This window comes from Aythya marila, assembly GCF_965140915.1.
Source record: "Aythya marila genome assembly, chromosome: 19".
Taxonomy (NCBI): domain Eukaryota; kingdom Metazoa; phylum Chordata; class Aves; order Anseriformes; family Anatidae; genus Aythya; species Aythya marila.
Window position 1 is genome coordinate 2,605,329 of NC_139060.1, and position 14,028 is coordinate 2,619,356.

The 14,028-nt window shown below is 45.2% G+C and overlaps 1 protein-coding gene across 2 annotated transcripts in view; it reads left to right on the forward strand.

The window, feature by feature from the left end:
- LOC309885706 (voltage-dependent N-type calcium channel subunit alpha-1B-like) overlaps positions 1 to 14,028 on the forward strand; it is a gene marked incomplete at both ends in the record, with an annotated part of 282,028 nt that overhangs the window by 199,279 nt on the left and 68,721 nt on the right. Inside the window, 2 exons of one of the 2 annotated variants that reach the window (XM_082775939.1) lie at positions 2,864 to 2,926; positions 11,983 to 12,804. In XM_082775939.1, the coding sequence (XP_082632065.1) occupies positions 2,864 to 2,926; positions 11,983 to 12,804 (885 nt within the window). The remainder of the gene's footprint in view (positions 1 to 2,863; positions 2,927 to 11,982; positions 12,805 to 14,028) is intronic. The other variant, XM_082775940.1, reaches the window with a different exon arrangement.

Consider the following 14,028-nt stretch of genomic DNA (forward strand, 5'->3'; position numbering starts at 1 on the left):
TTTAATTCTACATGGCAATGTGTTGTAGTGGTAGCCAGACCCAAGGAAACAATTCAAACATTAGGTATAGGGGCTGAGTTCTGTATGGGAGAAAAATTTCCCAGATGTGATGGATGAAACTTAGTAGGAAGTAGCAAAGGCACTTTATGAAACTTGGGCACCAGAGCTAAACACTGTCTATGGGACTGACCACTACCATTTTTCAAAGCTTGACATGCTTCTCAGCACAGTGTTCCAACCCCAAAAGACCTCTTCCTCTCTCCAGGCTGTGACTGGTTTCTGCTGGTCCCTCACGTGGTTGTTCCAAGCAGTTGGCATCTTAATTGTGTGCCTACAGGTAGATGCTGCCTGGTAACACGAGCGAGTTGACTACTCCTTAGAAAACTGCTGAGAGCAAAGAGAGGTGGCACATCATTTCAGTGACTTCTCCGAGGTGTCTGTCCCTTTTGTACAGGTCTGGGGATGAAGGGAGGGGGGGTTGCTTTGTTTCTTTAGGGCATTTTCCATCTCAGAGACTCCATGTTTTCCTTTTGTCTTGGGAATACTGTGCTCTGTTTCAAAATCCCTGTTGGGCTGCCGGTACCCAACAGAACCCAGCAAGAAGTATGCCTGAACACCCAGCCCATGAAACGTCCCGTGCTCGATGGTGCGTAGACTAGCAGAGGTGTTCTTTTTCTCTTGCTGGCTTGTGACTTCTTCCCTTTCTTCTCCCCCCTGATGTGTGTTGATGTGTGAGGTACTGTGGTTCTTCCCGTTAGCTTACCTTTTTGCCCTTGCTGTTGGTGTAACGGTGACTCAAACAGCTACACAGAAAGACGCTCTCTTGTTCTGTGTCCCTCTTGGATGGTAAGTAGCACGGAGCAAAGCTCAAGTACTTCTGTCGTTTTGATTCAGAAAAGGAGGCTGTCTTGGCTTCCCAGCTTTCCTCTCCGCAGTTCCAGTGAAAATGTAGTCGGTCACAGTTTCAGAAAAAAAACAGCTCCAGGAACAAGAGCAAAGAAGTGAACCTGGAGTGCTGCAGGACTTGCATAACGTTGCCTGGCCAAGTTACAAGGATGTTTGGCAGGACCACAGCATGGCCTCCATCCTGCACTGCACCAAATGAGGCAGGGATAAATGCAAAAATTCATTCAAGTCTTCTGCCAAGGGATATTGAGAGCATCTTTTTAGCAATTAAAAGCAACATTTCCACAGGTACTACACAATGTCAGTGCTGACCCCCAGGTAAATTAAGGCAGCCTGGTACGTTCTCCTCCATCATGAGTTTTCCACCTGTTTTGCCCAAGAAATCCTTTACCTGTGCTTCAGGCATTTGTGCAGGCAGGGGCTTGCTCTCTGCAAGGTTCAGTTGCCATCCTGGGACTTTGTCATCCAGCCAAGAAGTAAAGGAGTCCCCAGCCTGAACAACCTGGGAACAAATTCCCTGGCAAATTGGCAGAGCATGCAACCTCCCTTTGATTCCTGCTCCCCTTTTATTTGGCAAGGTGCAAATGTAGAAATAGGGAATTTGGGGCAGAGTGCCTTACCTGGCTGCACAGCCGATTCTTTGCTCCACATGAAACTTTTATAAACACTTTTCATAATGCTACTTATATTTGTTGCAGTTTTCTTGGCCTTTGGGTGGTTGTGTTATATACTTCACATGGGCCAACATTTCTGTTCAGGAGATTCTGGTAATTTTAAGGAAATGTGTATTTAAAATTCTACTCATATGATATCCAAAGAACATTAGATTTTAATTGGACCTTCTGGCTTGATAGCACTGATTGTTAACAGATTGAAGCTCTCAGGGAAGCAGGAAAAACTGCTGCAACTGAAAAGGCAAATTCAGGAGGTGAAGGGATTTTGTTTTCTGTCATCGGAGAGGGTTCTTCAGATGATGTAGATTTATAAAAATTATTGTTTATAACTGTGAAACGTTAGTGCCTCAAGCCAAGATCTATCAAGATATTTAGAATCCTGGTTTTGTGTAGATTCCCTGCCAGAGGAAGAATAAACTTTTTGTTTTCTGTGTAATTTGGCTATTTCCATATTCAGAACCCCCCATGTGTAATGACATTTATACAAACGCACACTGAATGGAGGAGAATCTACAAAATTACACGTGAGTTGAAACAAGGTCCTTTAAATAACATGTAATCCTTTGCCTAAGCTGCAGCAGACATAGGTTTTTAGACGCGGTGAGCCATATTCGGATGGTTTGAGCTCAGACACATCCCTGTGCCTGGCAGAGGAGAGAGGTAGGTGCCCCTGGAGAGCCCACGTGGCGCAAGGACCGAGCTGAAGCAGCCTGGCACCAGCTGCTGGGGCTCAGCTGGATTTTGGTTCTCCAGGCATGGCCCAGGGTCCTCCCTCCGGCCTCTGCTCTTCGCTGCTCTCAGGCTTCCTCCTCTCATCTCATGGTGCCGGAGGGGGAAATAGCAGTCTTGCATCCCGCTCCCACTTGGAACTAATGATTTGCAGCACAGCTGTAAAAGCAATCACCATCTGTTTCTACAAAGACCTCTACCCCGAGGTCCTAAAGATGACTTCTGCGGAGGACTTTGATTTTGTGAGTATAGCATATGGAGGCATAAAGTCCTAATATCATCGTGTGGCTTTTGGTTTACCTTTTAATTTATTTCCCTTTTGGTTCCATTTTGATTCTTTGGTTGTTTCCCTGTCAACTAGAAGGTGGTGTGTCTGTGGCTTCCACACTTTCTGAAGCTTGCCTGGTCTCCTACCAAGATGCACGCTGCAGTCTGCATTCGATAGGACACAGCCTGTATGAGTCTCCTCCCAATGTCTCTTATAGTTTCTCTTCTCTTTTTTTTTTTTTTCTCACTTTTTGTTTTCTTTGTTTGTTTTGTTTTTGCATGTGCAGTTTTGTAAAGCAAACTCGAGGTACTGTATCTCGCAGCTCGTCAGTCTCCAGCGTAAATTCACCGTGAGTTGCTCTCTGTTACGATATTCAGTAAATGGATTTATCATATATATCTCTATATTTATAAGCCTCCCTATTTCCCCCTCTCCCGATGCCTTCACTGCCCCCTTATTTTTTCCAAAAATCATTCCCATCATTGTGGAAAGCCTCCAGACCAACATACAGTGGAAGGACTGGAAGGTGTGCAACATTGCCATATAATGCTTGTGATTTGATCGTGAGCAACTCTGTAGTGTTTTGTACATTGACTGTGATTTTTCCTTCCTCCTCCCTTTGTTTTCCTCCCATCCCCTTAATTATTCACCTTTGTTCCTTCCTTAATTATCTTCCCTCTTCTCCCCTCTGCCCTCATTTGATGGTTCGTCTTGTTCTCACTTGTATTTTTGTCCTCTGTGTTTATTATGCACTGGGCTGATGGCTTTGATGTTCCACCAGTGTTTGCACTTAGGGTCCAATAGGAGAATGGGTGCCCACCATGAGTGTTCTCCTTAAATGAAAGCTGGAGGAGAAACTTCTGGAATTAGGGCCCGAGTGAGACCAAATTGGAAAACTCTGCATAAATATCCTTGGGAAACTTAGAGCATGAGTTACACCTGTGCTCTCTAACCTTCCTGAGCTGGTGCTTAATGCTACAGATACGGCAAAAATGAGGCACTCAGCAAGCTCCTATGTACCCGTGGTTGAGCAAACACAGTGGTAGATCTTCCATTCACTTCACGCACCTCCTAACAACCAAATCTTGCTGGCTTTGCTGTGAATCAAGGGTGCGCTTTGACACCGATGCAGGTTTGTAGAAAATAACCATTGTTCCCCGCCGACTAATACAACAAAACTTGTCACCAGCTTGTCATCCACCCATCTTAGCGTCGTTGCTTTGAGTTATACTGTTACCATCTGACGTTGTCTTTCTTCTTTAATGCTTTTGGAGAGACAAGTAAGTGCAATTCAAACGCTTGTGGGTTTGTCCTTATGTGCACCATGGCAGGATTCAGCGTACCAAAGGCACGGTGAAGCAAAGGAAGTTTTCCACCAGCTTCCTAACATCTTCCTTGTTCCCTGCGGCCCTGGGTGTTTTGGTGGTCCACTGATGGACACTTGGGTTACTACAGTGTGTGGATTTAGTTTCTCTGACCACTTTTGCATCCGGCAAAAGCAGGTGCCTGTGCTGGTGGGGCAAATGCACCCATCTGAGATCTCACAGGACCGGGACAGCGCAAAACTGGGGAGCAGACGACACTAGGGAAGCTTTTGGCTCATTTCTTCCAATGCATTGCCTGGCTGCTGGGACTCTGGGCAGGCACAAAGGTGCAGGGAGCAGTTGGCTGCCCTTTGGGGGTCTCATCCTGCCTTGCACTTGTCAGGGTGAAGGGGAAGGGGGGCAACGGAGTGTATGGTTAAAGGTGGTGATGCTGGAGAGATGCTGCCCAGTGCCTCACCTCTCGGCACTTGAGTGCACGCCAGCAGAAGTTGCACCAAACCCATCTGAGGCCACATTCGCACAGTTAAGAATAAAATCAGAAAGAACAAAGGGTTTGGCTCCTTTTCCAAACTTCCGGAGCTTCCATTAAAAAAGATAAAATCAAACTGCGGGAACTAAAATCCACTTAGCAGGAGGATTTGCCTGTGTTCAGCTGTGTTTGCCATTGAGGTCTGTTGCTAACTCCCCACCAGCAATAGAGGCAGTGCAGAATAGAAAGAGGCATCTCTGGCTCTTATGACTCACATCCATTCTCTGAAGAGAATGAATTTTTACTGAAAAAAAAATGTATATTTGGGCTTGTGTTAGGGTGGATTTTCAATATATGCTGCTTACAGAGGCTTTCATTTTGCCTGCACTTTTCTGTGCTAGCCAAACTGACAAAATCACCGCAGCTTAAACCACATTTCTCTATGTGTGAAACCACTTTACCTCTCTTCAGTTGTGTAGAGGCAAATGTAATTTGCATTGTATTTAACGTTTCTACATGTATACAGTGTCTGGGCAATAATTTATAATTTCCTATGCAAAACAGGATCGTTTTGACAGATGAGTGTGCGTTTTCTTTTCTGTGGGTGTCCCCAGCATTTCCCTCACATTTTTGCAGCAAACACCCTAACTTTGATTAAATGACTGGGCCCCATAAGAGTGTGCCACATGTAAAAGTATCAGCCATCACAGAGCATCGAGAGCCCCCTGAAGGATAAAGGCATCTGAAGGTCTCATACACTCAGTATAAATGTCATGGTTAGAAGTGTATTTTTAATTTTAAATTCAAATAAATAAAGTGGAACCACTTCTCTCAGGTACCTGCAGGTCCTGTGGTCTCCCTGTCCCCGGTGAAAGCCAGCATCAGTCCAAGATGCCTTTATACCACTCTTTTTTGCCCACTGTGAGTGCTATTGCTGTAATTATATTGAACAGTGGTCTAATTTTTGTGCACAGATGAAAGCTGAACAGTAGTCTAGTCATTTTAAAAAAGCTTTTAAAAGGTGCAAAAAAATCCTGTTCCTTTTCTCCTCTACATAGCTCAAATGGCATTGAAGTCGTGGTGTCGTTAACATCAGTGAGAACCAGGATATGCAAATCCAGCCTTTTGAAAGAACCAAGATTATTTAAAAACCTTCTGAGATAGAGGTTTGGGGGTTTGGTTTCTTGTTTGTTTTTTCCATGTTCTTTCTCTGATAATTTAGAAATTTCCTTAGAAAAATAGGTAAGAACCTAAAAGAAAAATGCCCAAGCTAGTTTCTTAACAAAAAACAAACAAACAAACAAAAAACATAAGGTGAGTCACTTTCTGATGCTAATTCCAGGTTATATGTATAAATATATGCATATATATTATATTTATGCATATATTCATATATAAAACATCATGTTAGAGTGATAGGAAGCACCATGCAGGTGGTGATCTATGGTTGAGTGAAATCCTTCTGTCCTTAGGAAAACATTAAGCTGAAAGCAGCAAAACTTTTGCTACATTAACACCAGGAAGCTTGGATGAACTCTGCATCACTGCAGAGCTGTATGAAAACAGGCGACACAGCAGCTGTCAAATACTAAGCGGCAGCAGATAATTTCTACTGCTCGGAGGAAATCATGGCCATGGACACCCCATGGGAGTGGTAATGAAACAGCAGAGCTTTCCAAACTTTTGTTCAGATGCATTTTGGAAACTTTCTGCTTCTATTCTGGCTGAAGGCACCAGCTGAAGGGCTTGATGCTGCAGTGGCAGCAGGCTTGGTCCTCCTCGAGCGTCCCAGATTTTTCCTCCTGCTGGGACCAATTACCTGTGGTCAGCAGGGGCATCAGCAGCTTATTTGTGGCTTAGCAAGTTTTTCTCAGTGGTCTCAGCCGTCTTAATGCTGCTTAGCTGACTCCTTACTTAGTGAGTTTTTAGGAAATCCTCTCTCAGACGTTCACCTGTGGTGGCAGATCCTGCAGGGCTGGCCGGCTGGTGGAGGGAAGCCTTTCTCTGGCCCAGACTTGACCTGCTACCAAAGGAGCTCCTCCCAGGGGATGGGGTGAAGCCAGCCTGCAGTCACAGTTCTCGGAATTGTCTAAAAGAGCAGGTAAAGGAAGTAGAAATTCTGTCTGAGGGTGACAATATTAAAAAAAAATAATAATAAAATAAAAAATATATATGCATAAAAATGTTGAATTTAGTGAACTTTCTTGATCTAGGAAGTTATGTCTATAAGAGTTTGAAAGGCATTTTAAGTTTCACCAGCAAGTTTCTGAATATGAGGGCGTGATATGTGGCCGGTATTATATTAAATCTAGGTCATATTCAAAATTTAGTTTTTCTAGCTAAAGAACTTAAGAAGAAACATTATGAAAAAAGATAGTTTCTTTCTGAGAAACTGAAATATCAGAAAATCTAATATAATCTAATATATACAAAGAGAAATCAAATTCAAGAGTAATACAGGGAGAGACAGGACAGTGTTTTCCATGTTCATCCTTGGTAATGGTGTTTCTGCGATGCACACTGCCCCATCAGCTCAGTGGGAGAGCACAGTGCGTTTCTCAAGAGAGCCCAGGCAGGAAATATGGCTCATAAAGAAGAAAAGATGCTAAAGCATCCAAGCAGCAACTCCCAGGGTCATGGGCAAAGCAAATTGAAATGCTAGCAGTGACTTCATCTGAAAGAAAATTGTTTTATCAAACCAGAGAGAAAACCTTCTCCTTCACATGTGCCCACCCCAGATTGAAATGCTTCATTTGTATTTTCCAAGTGGAAAATTGAAACATGGTGAAAATTCTCTAAATTTATGGACAGAAAATACAATTTTTAGCTGAAAGGGTTTTTATATCACATTTTTTTAAACTATATTTTAACAAAAAAAAATCCTTTCATCTGTAATCAGAATGTATTCTTTCATAGCCACAATCTAATATGTAGGTATTTTAAACATAAAATTGGTACATTCATAGCCAGTTTTCGTTCATTATTTACTAAAGCAAAATTTTAAATATTGCATTCATGTAGCTGATTAAACCAGTAGGTCTGGGAAGCAAAGTGCCATTAACTAAAGCTGTGATTTTAAAAGGTTATGATAACAAAATCTTTAATCATTAAGGAATACCCTAAGATTAGAGTATGTTTAAAAATATGCTTTGCTTTCTTTAGTGATCTACACAGTTACTGGCTGCATTTTTTATTTGTGCCAATATTAGTCACTGATTCATTAATATGAATTCTATTTCATTCTACAAGAACTTCATGGTTTTCTTTCTAGCCCCAGGATTTTACTGCTGGCTGCTTAATCCAAACAGAAACAATGGAGCTTCTCAGAGAAGCATATTAGCAGAAGTATCTACTACAACATTACAAGCCCAGAGGACCTGAAAACTGAGTGCATTGTCAGCACCCCTTTATACAGTTTGAAATATTCTGTACACAGAAAATAGGGATGAAAAAAGTTGTAAAGAAAGTGGATTAACATTAAGCTTTGCACAGTGCCAGTAAATCAGAGATGATCAATGCCATTTTCTTAATGAATTCAGAAGAATTTTAAGAAGCAAACAGCAGGATTTAGGATAAGGAGGAGATGGAATCATAAATAGTTGTCTTTTGTGGAAAGAAATATTTGTTATCACAGAGTCTTTTTTTTTTTTTTTTTTTTTTTTTTTTCAGTTTGGATATTTTACAGACAAGTCACGCCATGCTGTGGCACATCATGCTTTGTACCGTAGGTGGCTTGTGTCTGCCCCAGCTCATGCAGCATTTAATAATTCACTGAACCAAACTCTGGAGGAAGCAGCGGAAATCTTTTTGCCCCAGTTCTGTGTTTCCATCTCTTCTGCGGTTCTTTGCACTGTGTGATAGGCACCATATCCTCACAGGCAGGTGGTTGTAACCAGGTTTTGTTGTAAGGTGATGTTTCTGTTGTGCCATAAATAAGTTAAAAAGCTCTCCTCTGAGGAGATGTACAGCAGAGCAACAGGAGAGAAGAAGCTGTCACACGTGTCCACATTCAGTTGCTGTGGGAACTTGTAGAAAGCAAGAGTCAGATAAATGTAATTGGACAAGCAGGCGACACGTTCCCTCCAGCTGCTGCCGCTTTCTCTCTGAAAAGCCCTGAACACGGTCCCCAGAGGGACCCGCCTGCTCCACTCCTTTACATCCATTTCCTACAGCAGCCTTTATGCGTGCTGTCACTTGTTCCTGATGTTCTCGACTCGTATGAAAGCAATAATGAGCTCACAGGCACGCCTCACGTTTTCCCGATTGATTGATATTTTACTGCACTTTATACATTTTACATTTTCCTTTTTTTAAATTTTTATTTATTTATTTATTTATTTTATTTGAGTGGGAGAAGGAGTTTTCATATAGCAAGAAGACGGGATGCAGTCCTTACTTCTGAGCCTCCTGCTCTCTGTCTTGTTAGTGACCAAAGCCAGTGGGTGGCTGTGTGTCGTAGTCCTTTGGCAATCACCTCCATTACCTGTGTCAGTGTTAAGGATGTTGGACCTCTCACTTCCAGATGTGCTGAGAAATCTGAAATGTCTGTATCTATTTTAAGGCAGTGGTTTTACCAAAATAGGCTTAGTTAACATGTACATTGCTCGGTTGCTCCAGGTTCTCAGTGATGTGTGCACCCAGCAGCAACTTCACCTGTCAGCTAGCCGTGAGCCAAGTACAATGGAAGCTGTAGCACCCCAGAGAGAGCTTTGCTTTTAAGGCTGATTTGTGTTCTTAGGGTAAAGGAAACACAATGAAAAAGTTACTCTGAAGTGATAAATCTTGTGTCAGAGCAAACCATTCCTGCACTTGTAGGTAAATGACCCAACCCTCGAGAGAGAGGCTCTGAAATCTCCTGTGAGCATCTGGTTTTCAGAACTAAAATTTAGTACAAGCCAGAAAATCTCTGAAGCTGCAGATGTGTGCGCATTTTGGAGGGATTTTATAGGCTTTGTCCAGAAGTCCCATCACCACTTGTGGCAGGGAAGGTCACAAGTCCCTGTCCTGAGCACCTCCTCTCTCACCATGTCCAGCCTGATTTCAGAGACTGGGCTCAGTGCAGGCACTGGTGGAAGGGCAGTGTCCAGGACAGCTGCCTGATGACCCCTGGCTTTGCTTTGAGTCTGTGCAGGGAGGCTGAGAGCTTTGCATCCCACCCCAGCCTGGTGCCTGCATGTGGAGCAGGAGATTGTGCTCTTGATTTGGGAAGAAATTGAGGGTCTCAGCCAGCACAAAGGCAGTTTCCCAACTCTAACTGAATTTGTTGTTCCTAGTTATCACTGCAGTGTTGGCAGCTCGCTCTGGATGTTCAAGGTGCAAAATAGAAGCCTGTCCTCACCCCCAGGTTCTCTCATTTTCAAGTGAGAAATGTCCCCAAAGAACAAATTTGGTTGGTGGCTACACACAGCCTGTGCTCAGGGAGCTCGGACGTGCACATGCTCAGGGCCAAGCTGCCTTGTTTCCTGGGCTTCTGTGTTAAAGAGGAGGCTTTTGTAGGTTTGCATAGTCCGGATTGGTCTGGTCCAGCTAGATCTGGAGCAGAGCAAGGCACCCACACCTCCACTTTGGAGGACATGTGGGATATCCTGGGGCACCCACACCAAGCAGCTCCATCTCTGATCTCGGCTGACGGTGCAGAGCTGTGACTGCAGAGCACCTCTTCCCGTGGGAAATCCTTGCATGGGACAGCAGGTTGGGGCGGCTAGAGGAGACTTTGCATGTTACCCATTAATTCCCTTTAAAATCAAGTAAATCTGCTGATGGTTGATAGTGGTTGGACCTTTCACAGGACTGAATCCCACCAAAAATACCAGGTTACTGCCAGCTGTTCATCTCCTGTTGCTGGGGACAGCCCGGGGATGCTCTCCCCTGTGAACAGCCTCCCTCTGTATGATGTGGAGAGTTGGGTGAGTGGGGTGCTGTGTCCCCAGCACCTTATGATATTATTTGTGTTTAGGGCTGTGATTTTTGTCACCCATTCTTCTGCTGTGACGTAAATGGGGCACTCAGCTGATGGAGAATTGATCCAGGATGTACCTCCTGGGAACAGGGGGCTTAGATTTGTAGTTCCAGTGCTAAGCTGTGCTCTCTCTTCTTTCTGGGTTAAACCAGATTCATTCACAATTCCTGGATGCCCTCATCCCATTTTCAGTGAACATTTAAGTAGGTTTTTACCTCTTTTAGCAGAACCGGGGAACAGCACCCTCAGTGAAGAGGAAAAAAAAAAAAAAAAAAGGAAAAAAAAAACAGCAAAGCATCTGAGATGCAAAGCCTTTCCGACAGCTCCCGCTGTGCTCCGTGAGCCCATCTGAATGCTGCCTCCCCGGGGTTCGAGCACGGCGACAGACCCTGACACTCTGAATCAGCACGCACGCACGCAAAGGCTGCCTTCTGCTATTGTCAGGGGAGCCCACAAAGTACGTAAGGAAGCTGCGTCTGCCTCCCTATCCCCACAGCCTTGTGGGGCGTGTGTGGAGCAGAGGAGATTCGTGAGCCCTGTGCAGCCCCTCTGGCTGCAGAGGTCAGGCTAATGCGTAGCAAATGGAGATGTCTGAGCAGCTCGGTGGAAGGAAAATGATTTTCCTCTCTTTTGTTAGAAGTAATTTCATTAAGGAAATAAAAAGGTGCCAACTTCAACCAGGCTAAATCCAGAACTCCCCCCCCATGGAAGCCAGGGGGTTTACTTTGATTTTATGGGAAAGCAGAATTTGCAGATATTTGATTTACAATGTTTAGGAGGAAAGGAGAACAGGCTTCTCTTCCTGCAGTGGCTGGGTACGTGACACATTCACGTGTGGTGGTCAGAAACCGGGTGCTGTGCGAAAAAAATCAAAGCATTAAGGCATTGACAATGGGGGTGTTCTCACTGTAGTAGGTAACAGAAGGAAAGCGATAAGTCTCTCCAGGGGATAAAGGTGCTTGCATTGTCTGCATCTACGTGTGATCCCCAGTCCCTGGTATGCAGAACAGTTTTCCTTCCTTACTTGTACTTCTCCAGGCTCCTGTGATGCTTGGGCTGGATGCCCTGGGTTTGGAGCAATGTCCCCTGCTCTGTCAGGGGCTGTCCTGCCTGCAGAGGGGCACCTCTGGCTGCAGGGGCTGGTGGTAGGGCCCTCAGGGGCAGGTTTCATCTCCCCTTGCTCCTCCTGTCACTTGTTGGACACTAATTTGCTCATCCAGACGTTTCCAGGTGGACAGAAAGGTGCTGTGATTTTTTGGGGAAGCCCTGCAGGCTATTTAAAAGCTCTGGTTGTGTGATACAGTTTCTGTGAGTACTGACTTTAACCCTCCAAACTATGCCTGAGGTGTTCAAGGGGGATCATTGCCTTTCAGAAAGCAAGACGATCCTTTCCTGAGGGCCCGTTTCATAGTGCCTAAAGCGTGTGGGGGCAAACTAACACGGATGATCCTGCTGGCTTTCCCTGCTCATATTCTCCGCCAGCCATTCTCTCTCCATTCCTATAACTTCTTTGGCTCTACCCTCTAACACCCTGTCTCAGCTGAAAATTTCCTTTATTTTTTTTTTTATTATTTTTTTTTTGGGGGGGTGGTTGATTTCTAGGGAACTGGTGCAAAGTTTGATACTAACTTTCCCTTTCCTCCCCTCCGTAGCAAGCAGCAGAACTCCTCCAAATCCAAGTCAGTCTGGGAGCAGAGGACCAGCCAGATCCGGATGCACAATTTCCGAGCCAGCTGCGAGGCGCTGTACAACGAGCTGGATCCCGAGGAGCGGGTGCGTTACGCCACCACCCTCCACATCCGTCCCGACATGAAGACGCATTTGGACCGGCCGCTGGTGGTGGAGCCGAGGGGCGAAGGGAGGAACAACATCAGCAAGCTGAGCCCCGGGGACGTGCAGGAGGTGGAGCAGAGCAAGGTCAGCTCTGCCGATGGAGCAGAAGCTCCACGAAAGCATCACCGGCATCGGGATAAGGACAAACTGGGAGAGCAAGAGAAGTGTGATGTGACCAAGGAGGAGAACGGGGAGTCCGGCACCAACAGCAAGGAGGAGAGGCACCGGCAGCACAGGAGCCGCAGCAAGGAGGTGGAAGGGTGCAGCAAGGAAGGGAAAAGTGACCGCACCAGGGGCCAGGAAGGGGGAAAGAGGCACCACCGCCGAGGGTCGGTGGAGGAAGGTGCCGAGAAGGAGCACCGTAGGCATCGGACTCACCGGCACTCTGCGGAAAGGCAGGGCAAGGAAGGCAACGGGACGATCAACGGGGCCCGGGGCGAGCGGCGTTCCCGACACCGAGGAGGGTCGAGGTCTGGGAACCGGGAAGGAGAGCCCTGTTCCAAGGGCGAGAACGGAGAAGAGCCTCACAGACGGCACAGGTTCAGGAACAGGGCGCTGTCGACGTACGATTCGGTGGAGAAGGAGAATGGGGAGAAGGAGGGGGAGGCTGGAGAGAAGGAGCACCGGAATCATCAGCCCAAGTAAGTGAGCAGTCAGACACGTCCCTGTGGCAGCTCGGGGGCTGTGAGAACCCAAATGCCTTTCAGAAATCAGGTTATTCCCCTCCCTGCGGCATTCCCTGCTGTTCTTGAACTTATGGTGGTTACTGCTGTAACCTGCAGTTTCATTTTGCTTAAATCAGTAACAAAAGAGGCTCTCAAGGATGATTCTGATCCATGTTGGCCCACAGAGTGGCTCAGGGTTAAGACAGGAAATTATCCTTGATCTCAAAACCAACAGACACACTAGGACAAGTAGTCTGCACAAGGCAGAGAATTTCACGGCCTCTGAAGGAACCTGGGGTTTCTGACATACTTTTAAATGGAATCCAGTCTGTCCTATAGTCTTTTAGGCTTTCTCTTTTCTAATGCTGAGCCTTTGGGCTGCATCACCAGTTGTTACAGCACTTGGCCGTGAGGGAAGCGGCTTCTTCCATTAAGAACAATGACGTATCCCAGTCTGCTTAATTCTTATGTAAGTCAAGTGAGAAAACTAGTACTGGTGAAGCATTTAGCGTAGTTAATAAAGGAGGATAGATTGGCTTTTCAGCTTCATTAATCTGATGGAAAAGAAATTTCACTGGGATTCCTTAGAATAGAGTTCATGTCAGCATGTAGAGCTGTGAGTGGCGTTGAGATAATCATTTTCCTGTCTATATTATCTTCCTTTCAGATGGATATCAAAACACTTTGCATATTGTTTAGTTTGATCATGTGCCCAAGCTCACTTTCCTCCTCACTGAAATATCGCTGCTGCTGCAGAGGAATAGCTGCAGAAGCCATTTGCAACAACATTACAAAGTGGTTCAGGATTGGAAAAGAGAGTCACCAAATTTAAATAAGGCCTCAGGAGAACATTTAAGCAGCAGAATATCAGACTTCATTCAGAAAGCAGCTGACGCTGGAGAGCTAATGACACTGCTATATGCAAGTGCCATGTGGTCCGTACCCAGGAACCTCGGTCCCAAGTCTCATTAAATAGAATAAAGTTACTTTCAGTGACACAGTTCCTCTTAATGTTGTGTTTGGATGTTGGTTCAGAAGCTCTCGGAGGTAAAAGTCGCATACTGTGCTTTCAGTAAGTTTTCCTACAGTATGTGAATTTTCTGCAAAGCACTTCCATGTAGAAAACAGTCAAGCAAAACCTACCAAGAGCTGCGGCATATGTTCTATGAGCCTTTGTCAGGCCATATTTATTCAAATTTG